At 61.0% G+C, this 8,508-nt stretch overlaps 4 protein-coding genes across 4 annotated transcripts; 1 reads left to right on the forward strand and 3 right to left on the reverse strand.

The window, feature by feature from the left end:
- Positions 1-164: 164 nt before the first annotated feature.
- On the forward strand, positions 165-2,033 carry OT_ostta17g01800 (Quinolinate synthetase A; the record flags this gene model as incomplete). The annotated part of the gene is made up of 1 exon (XM_003083906.1): positions 165-2,033. The coding sequence occupies one exon, from the start codon at positions 165-167 to the stop codon at positions 2,031-2,033; it is 1,869 nt and encodes a 622-aa protein (XP_003083954.1).
- A 59-nt stretch (positions 2,034-2,092) lies between these two features.
- On the reverse strand, positions 2,093-2,839 carry OT_ostta17g01810 (Peptidyl-prolyl cis-trans isomerase,FKBP-type,domain; the record flags this gene model as incomplete). The annotated part of the gene is made up of 2 exons (XM_022984570.1): positions 2,093-2,506; positions 2,570-2,839. The coding sequence occupies 2 exons, from the start codon at positions 2,837-2,839 to the stop codon at positions 2,093-2,095; spliced, it is 684 nt and encodes a 227-aa protein (XP_022840476.1).
- Positions 2,840-3,026: 187 nt separating this feature from the next.
- Positions 3,027-5,819, reverse strand: OT_ostta17g01820 (P-loop containing nucleoside triphosphate hydrolase; the record flags this gene model as incomplete). The annotated part of the gene is made up of 1 exon (XM_003083908.1): positions 3,027-5,819. One exon carries the CDS (start codon positions 5,817-5,819, stop codon positions 3,027-3,029), a length of 2,793 nt encoding a protein of 930 aa, XP_003083956.1.
- A 152-nt stretch (positions 5,820-5,971) lies between these two features.
- On the reverse strand, positions 5,972-8,233 carry OT_ostta17g01830 (SNF2-related; the record flags this gene model as incomplete). The annotated part of the gene is made up of 1 exon (XM_022984582.1): positions 5,972-8,233. One exon carries the CDS (start codon positions 8,231-8,233, stop codon positions 5,972-5,974), a length of 2,262 nt encoding a protein of 753 aa, XP_022840477.1.
- Between the last annotated feature and the right edge of the window lie 275 nt (positions 8,234-8,508).

Below are 8,508 nucleotides of genomic sequence, written 5' to 3' on the forward strand. Positions count from 1 at the left end.
GGGATCGATCGCGACGTCATGGCGGCGGCGATGCGACGGCTCGCGACGACGCCGGCGCGAAGACGACGGCGCGCGATGGACGACGACGGCGTGGGAACGATCGTCGGTGCGCGCGCGCGTCGAGCGCCGCGGACGCGGTGCGCGAGACGTGCGAGGCGCGGGCGATGCGGGCGGCGGCGGAGGTGCGGGACGGCGGCGCGGACGCGAGCGCGCGGGTAAAGGCGTTGATTCGCCTGGCGCGCTCGCCCGGTGGGATCGAAGAGGCGTGTGCGAGGAACGCGGTGACGCGGGTGATGGGATGCGCGAGCGCGAGCTGGATTGAGGCGAGCGTGGACGGTGCGGGAAAGGTGCGCGCGCGGTGCGCGAGCGAGAGCGACGTGACGCGCGGGTACGGACGCGTGTTGTGCGGCGTCCTGAATGGGAGCGCGGTCGAGGACGCGTTGACGATGAGCGATGGATTCGTGGACGCGATGGAGATCGGGTTGGGGTCCAAGGTTGAGAAATCGCGCGTGAATGGGTTTAAGAATATGTTGGAGACGGCGAAGAAGCAGCTGCGGGCGGCGACGTCGAGCGCGGGCGGCGACCCGTTCCCGAGCTTGATCATCACAGCGAGCGAGGTTCGTTCGAGAGGATCGTTCGCGGCGTCGCAAGCGTCGTACTTAGAGCCGGACGTTGGGAAGGTCAAGGCGCTCGTCGACGCGCTGCGGACGAAGAAGATTGGCATCGTCGCGCACTTTTACATGGACCCCGAGGTTCAGGGCATCTTGATGGCGGCAAAGGCGGAGTACCCGCACATCGCGATCAGCGACTCGCTCGTCATGGCCGATCTCGCGGTAAAGATGGTGGAGTCTGGGTGCGAGACCGTCGGCGTCTTGGGCGTCGATTTCATGTCCGAGAACGTGCGGGCGATCATCGATGAAGCTGGGCATCCAGAGGCCAAGGTGTACCGCATGGCGGCGGAGGACATCGGGTGCTCTCTCGCCGAAGCGGCGCAGAGCGAGAGCTACGATCGCTACCTCACCGAGGCGGGGAAGACGAAAAACGGCGTGCACGTCATCTACATCAACACCGGACTCGACACCAAGGCTGGGGCGAACGCAAAGATTCCGACCATTACGTGCACGTCATCCAACGTCGTGGCGACGGTTCTGCAAGCGGCGGCGCAGATTCCGGACGTGAACGTATTTTACGGTCCGGATACGTACATGGGTGGGAACTTGGCCGAACTCTTGCGCCGGATGACCACCTGGAGCGACGAAGAGATCAAGGAGATGCATCCGGCACACGACAGGGAGACGGTCAAGTCGCTCTTGCCTCGATTGAAGTACTTTGACGACGGCACGTGTATGGTGCACGATATGTTCGGCCGAGATGTGTGCGAGACTGTTCGCGCGTATTACGGAGACGCGTACCAAACCGCGCACTTTGAGGTCCCAGGCGAGATGTTTAAGCTTGCCATGGAGGCGAAGGATCGCGGATTGGGCGTCGTCGGATCGACGCAGAATATTTTAGATTACACGTGTGCGAGAGTGGATGAGGCTATTGCTCGAGCGTTGCCAGAGGGCGAGCGACTGAGATTCGTTCTTGGCACCGAGACGGGCATGGTCACGTCCATCGTGCGCGCGGTGCAAGCGCGACTTCGTTCAGCGTGCGATGCAGGTGTGTGCGGCGTCGAGGCTGAAATTGTCTTCCCCGTTTCAAGCGACGCCGTCGCGGCGACGGGCGATGCCGATATCCCCGTCGTCCCGGGTGTGCTCTCTGGCGAAGGATGCTCGCTCGACGGTGGGTGCGCGTCGTGTCCGTACATGAAGATGAACTCGTACGATGCGTTGATGAAGATGTGCGACCGCGTCGGGTCCGCTGCCGGTGAGGCTATGCTCGCGGCGCAGGAGCCGCGCAAGTACGAGAGCGAAGATGGTACGGGTCCGTCGATCGCGTCTCAAGGATGCGTCCCGATCTTGCACATGCGTCACTTTCAAAAGAACAAAACATTTAGCGACGAGTTGGTGACGGACATCACCGGGCGTGTCTGACCTCAAAAATTGAATTGATTGGTGGGGGATTCTTGAAATACAAAATACGCACGCATAATTTATTCCGCGACGGCACCCTTGACGCCTCGAGTGATCGGATCTTTGGCCACAGACAAGAGCTCGATGTCCAGCGTCACGCTCGCGTTCGCCGGGATTTCCAAAACCTCATTCGGCCCGTACGCGTACTCAGGCGGCACGAGCAAGCGCCGCACGGTGCCGACGCCCATACCTTTTATTCCTTCGTTGAACGCCTTAATGAACGGTCCGCCCGACGTCCCTGCGGGCGCTCCAACGGTAAAACCAATCGGGGTCCCGCCCGTCACGCCAGCGCCCTGGCGGCTCGTGCCGACGGTGATATTTCTAAACTTCAAGTCGTAGTGCACGGCGACACGCGCGCCCTTCGGAACGCCCCCGGTCGCCCCACTCGCGCCCTTAATATCGTAATATAAAATCGGCGGGCTCGTTCCCGGAATCTACGTCGAAACGCGCCCGAGTCAGTCCTCGACGTCTCTCGCTCGCTCGCTATGAATACGCACCGGGACAAAGTTCTCCAAGGGGATCCCCCCGGTGGGTCCACCGCCTAATCTCTTCCCCGCTCGCGCCGCCCCGGGAGTTAAAATGGTCCCAATAACGCCCGTCGCGAGCGCGATTCGTCGTCCGAGCGCGAGATCGACGGTGTTCTCGCCGGAGTTGTTTTTTGTGTTCACTGCTGACGCGGCGATGCTTTGACAGCGATCGCTTCGTTTGTGCGCTCGCCCGGGACGATGGCGACGCGGGACGACGACCGATTCACTGATGGTGAACATTATTTCGAACGCGCGATTTCGTTCGTGCACGGAGACGTCGGGGCGACACGCGCGCGGGTGTGGCGCTGCAAATTCGATTTTGTGAATTTGTGGATAGAGTGACGACGGCGCGATGATAAATGGGATTCAATGCGCGGGAGTTTTAGGAAAACGGTGCGTTTGACGAAACAATTTACATATGACCACATTATCCGCGAGCGCGCTTGTTCGTCGCGAGCTCGGGTTCGTCGTCCTCGTCCGGATCGCGTAACGATTTCTTTGGCGGCCCGGCGAGGTCCTCGATGGACGCCGAGCTGTGCGCCTTGTTGATCGTCCCACGCTCGCGGCGGAGCTTGCGACGAAGCTCGTCGTAGCGCGCGTGATCGGCTTTGCTCACGCTCGGTTGGACCTTGGTGAAGGCTTCCTCGAAGTGTGCGGCGGTGACCCGAGGCGTGGCGTCGATGGTCATCATTTTCAGCGCGGCGACGCACGCCTCGCGAACGAGTGACGCTAAGTCGGCACCGCTGAATCCTTCGCACGAGTGACTGAGCGCGATCGCGTCAATATTTACGTCGTTTGCGATCGGGGTCTTCCTCGTGAGCGTCTTTAGGATCGCTGCGCGTCCATCCGGAGGCGGAAGCGGGACGTAGAGAAGCTTGTCGAGACGTCCGGGGCGAAGCATGGCGGGATCAATCATGTCCGGTCGATTCGTCGCCGCGATGAGAAACGTCGCGTTTCGCGCTTCCAAACCATCCATCTCGGTGAGTAGCTGGTTCACCACGCGCTCCGCCGAGGTGTTGTCGCCTCCGCTCCCTCGACGCGGCGCCAAGGAGTCCATCTCATCAAAGAAGAGTACACATGGCGATGCACTTCGCGCGCGCTGGAACAGCGTTCGCACCGCACGTTCGCTTTCACCGACGTACTTATTAAGTAACTCCGGTCCCTTGATGGAGATGAAGTTGGCCATTGCCTCGTTCGCCGTCGCCTTGGCCACGAGCGTCTTGCCGCAACCGGGAGGACCGTACAGCAAGACGCCAGTAGAAATGTTGAGACCCATCGCTTGGAAACGCTCAGGGTGTGCGATCGGTTCAGCGATTGAAAACTTCAGCTCCTCTCGAACTTCCGTGAGCGAGCCGACGTCGTCCCACGTCACGTTTGGTGTCGTTGTGAAACCTTCGCGCTGCGCCGACGGTTGCACTCGTGTAAGAGCAAGAGAGAAATCATCCATGGTGATAGCCAAGTCCCCTAGTTCGTCTTCCGTGAGCGGTCGGGGATCCGCCAAGCGTCCAGTTGCGAGTCGTGCGTCACCGCCGACGGTAGGACCGGTCGAAATGTCGGTCATCGCTTCGTCCTTACCTTCCTCCTTGTCCTCGAGCTTTCTAAAGATGCGCGTCACCGCCGACGCCGCGGCTTCCTTTGCAAGCGCAGACAAATCCGCACCGACATACCCAGGCGTCTTCTTCGCGATCTCGCGAAGATCCAAGTCTCCGCTAAGGCGAAGTTTCGTCGCCTGAACGCGTAAGATTCGTTCGCGCGCGGCTTCGTCGGGGATACCGAGCATAATTTCGCGATCAAACCGCCCGGCTCGACGAAGCGCCGCGTCCATACCATCCGGTCTATTCGTGGCGCCTATGACGCAGACATGCCGACGGCATCGGGCTATGCGGTCGACTTCATCGGTGGCATCGATGTTAGACTGAAGCTCGTCCATGGATGCCAACAGCTGGGCGACGATCCGTCGTTCCATCTCTCGCTGCGCGCTCTCTCGCTTTGGCACAATGGCGTCGATCTCGTCGATGAAGATGAGCGACGGAGCGTTTGCGCGCGCGGTGAGAAATAGCTCACGAATCTTCGCCTCAGACTCACCACTCATCCCACTCACGATTTCAGTGGCGGCGATCGAGAAAAACGGCACTCTCGCCTCTTGCGCAATGGCGTGCGCCAGCGTCGTCTTGCCGCATCCTGGTGGTCCGTGAAGGAGCACGCCGCGCGGTGGGTCGACCCCGAGCCAAGCGTACAGTTCCGGGTGCATGAGCGGGCACAAAATGAGCTCCTTGATGGCGTGCAAAGAGTCCTCGATCCCACCCAAATCAGAGAGTCGCACCGGACGAGGCGACGTCGCCTGGGCGAACGCCTTGACAGCCGCCGTCCTGCCAAACTCGTCCTCGTCCAGGCTCTCGCTATCGCTCCCAGTTTTACCCTGGCGCTTGCGCCGATGACCCTTACCCTTCTTCCCACGCTTCTTATCCTCACTCTTCGCCTTTCGCTCGATCTTCATCCCTCGATCGCTCGCGCTCACGACGTCGCCGCGCGCCTTCGCCTCGGCCATGATGCGAACCGCGCGTTCGTGCGCGCTCTCTTCCTCCCGCTTCCCCTTCCCCTTCTTCCCCTCCGCCTCCTCTCTCTCCAACTTCAGCGCCCTCTGCGCCGCCGCGGCGACCACCTCCGGCGCCGCGAACGCCCCGATCGTCGCCGGTCCGGCACCATCGTCGCCTCGTCTCGCCTCCGCCGCGTCCGCCGCCGCGTCCGAGTCGCTCCCGTCATCGCTCTCCGACCCCGACCCCGAACCGTCCTCGCTCGACGACGCGACATCGATCGATTCGTCATCGCTCGATCCGTCGCCGTCGCGCGCCGATTCGTCGTCGTCGTCGTCGTCGTCCTCCGCGTCGTCGTCGTCGTTTGTCTTCATCCGCGCCTTCGCGCCGTCGTCCCGAATTCGTCGCTCCGCCGCCCGTTCTCTCGCCGCGTCGCACGCGCGCTCGACCGTCTTCCGAAAGACGTTCACCTTGACCCGCGCGTACGCCGCGTACGTCGAACGGAGGTGTTCAACGACGGCGTCGACGTTTCGAAGCGCGCGTTCAGCCGCCGCCGGTGAATCATTCGCATCTTCAACGGTCCGTACGAACGCCTCGACGCGAGGGATGAGCAGTGGGTCCCCGCGGATCATCGCGCGGGCGTGTGGGACGCCGCCGCGAAGGCGCGCGGGCTTGGCGTTGGGCATCGGGACGGTGGGGCGACGAGTGCGGGGCGCGGGCGACGGGCGACGCGGCGGGCGACGCGCGGATGACGGGAGGCGCACGCGTGGGGCGCTCGGGAGGACGTGACGGCGAGAGATGATTGAATGATGTGTTTCAATGACACGCGACGGGCGTCTCAAGTCTCGGAGACGTTACCGAGGAGACTCATTCCGGAACGATCCTCGACGTCTTCCCATCCGACGCCGCGCTCCGGGTTGGGTGGGATCTCACCGAGTAAATCGCGTCGGTCGAGGATGACGTCTAGGTCGGCGTCGGAAATGTTTGCGCTCTGCGGTAAGTCCTCGTCTCCTGGGGCGGTCTCGCCCTTGAGGAGGGCCATGAGCTCTTCGGCGCCCAACGCGCGGTCGCCATCCGTCTTCTCTTGCTTGAAACCGCCGCCGGTGACGACAAGCTTTTCGAGCGCGAGCTTGGACGCCGCCTTCTTCAACATCTTGCCCTCCACCGATTTCGCCGTGGCGAGGCGGTAGACGTGCACGGGCTTGGTCTGACCGATTCTGTGCACGCGATCCATCGCCTGCAAGTCTTGATGCGGGTTCCAATCTGAGTCATAAATGATGACCGTGTCCCCGGCGGTGAGGTTGATCCCCAAACCTCCGGCACGCGTGGAGAGCAAAAAGATTCCGTAATCGGGATCGGTGTTGAATTTTGCGATGAATTCGCGTCTGTCGTCTTGCTTGACTGAGCCATCGATGCGGCAAACGTTTTCTCCGCGTTGTTGAAAGTACGACTCGAGCAAGTCCAACATGCGCGTCATCTGGGAGAAAACCAAAACCTTGTGTCCGCGCGCGCGAAGCTTCTTCATCAAGCGGTCGAGCAATTGCATCTTACCGCACTGCTCCACGAGTTCATCCGCTGACGGGAACATGATCGAGCCGTCCAAGCCGCCCGTGATGAGATCTGGGTGGTTACAATTTTTTCTCAACTGCATGAGCAAATTGTTCACCGCGGTGTGTCCGACTGGGATGCGACCACTACCGGCGACTTGTTGCAACAGTTCCTGCATCGTCTTATTCACGAGCGCGTCGTTGAAATCGCGCTGCTTGGGGACCATCTGCGCATACAGGAGGATTTCCTTTTTGCGCGGGAGCGAAAGCTCGACGTCACCCTTCAATCGGCGCAGTAAGAACGGTCTCAAAATCCCGTGCAACTTCTGCACGACGCGGGCGCGATGCTCTTGCTCATTCTTGTCAACGTCCGCTTGCGTTTCATCCTCATTCCCGATGTTGTCCGCAAAATCGAACCAAGACTGGAACTGCGACAGCGAGCTAAAGACGTCTGGGAGCAAGAAGTGCAAGAGCGACCACAGCTCTGGGAGGTTGTTTTGCAGCGGCGTCCCAGTGAGCAACAGCTTGTTCGCCGTCGGAATGTACTTGAGCTCACGAATGAGTTTGCAATCAAAGTTCTTCAATCTGTGACCCTCGTCCACGACCAAATACTTGAAATTGTACTTTTGCAAAAACTTTCGATCCGCCATGACGACTTCGTACGAGGTGACGATGACTGGAAACGTGGGCTTGATCGGAGTCGTAGTCGGCAGGTGCTCCATGCGCTTCTCCGCACGCTCTTGCTTGGTGCCGTGGTACAAAATAACCGGAATCGACGGCGTCCATCGCTGAAATTCGCTCACCCAGTTACTCAGCGTCGAGAGCGGACCGATCACCAAGTACGGCCCCAAGACGCCCTTCGATCGCAGGTGCGAGAGAAAACCGATCGTCTGCACCGTCTTCCCCAGACCCATCTGATCCGCCAAGATCCCGTTCAACCCGTTCTGATACAGCGAAATCATCCACTTCACTCCCTTCAACTGATAATCCCGCATCGATCCGCCCTCCATGAGCGGAAGCATTTTCTTCGTCGCCTCCAACTCCTCCTGCTCGCTCATCTTTTTCCGCTTTCCCAGCGTCGTCGATTTCCCATCCGTCCCACGCTTCCCATTCGTCCCATTCGGACTCCGCCCGCTCGCACCACCCTCCTCTTCCTCCAACGTATCCATCTGTTCGCTCAAAAACTGCGAATAAATCGTCGTCTGATCCAACAACGCGTCCAGCTGTTTAAACTTGCGCTCATCCAGCTTCGTCTCGCGCGCGTCCCCACCCGTCCCTTTCTCCGGCGATTTCGCCGTTCTCGCCGCCACCAGCTCCTTCTCCGCCTCGATCGCCCGCGCCTCGATGCCCGTCAACGCCGCGCCCGTGAGATCGTCGTACGACGCCTCCGCGTCCGCGCGCACGAGCAACGGGGCGTCGCGCGTCGCATCGCATCCATCATCATTCGTCTCATCACCGCCCACGCCGCGTCCGTCCTCCTCCTCCGACGCGCGCGCGGCGTCGACGACGTCGTCATCGTCCCTCGCGGCCGTCTTCGCGCGCTTCGTCGCCATCGCGCGTCGCGCTGCGTCGACGTCGCGCGCGCGATGACGTCGGTGGATCTTTCGGCGTGCGTATTCATCGTCGGTGTACCCCATGTATTCGTACGTGTACGTAGTGTACGTGGATATAGACCATCACGGGAACACACACACGCGCGTGTGGCCCCGTGCGTGTGCTGGGTCCATGTAACGAGTCATGACTCGTCGAAGAGTCCCTCGAACGTTTGAAATCATCCATCGTCCTCGCCCGATCGCGTCGCCGCGCGCGCGGCACACCGAGGCCTCGC

This window comes from Ostreococcus tauri, assembly GCF_000214015.3.
Source record: "Ostreococcus tauri WGS project CAID00000000 data, contig chromosome 17, whole genome shotgun sequence".
NCBI classification, from domain to species: Eukaryota; Viridiplantae; Chlorophyta; class Mamiellophyceae; order Mamiellales; family Bathycoccaceae; genus Ostreococcus; species Ostreococcus tauri.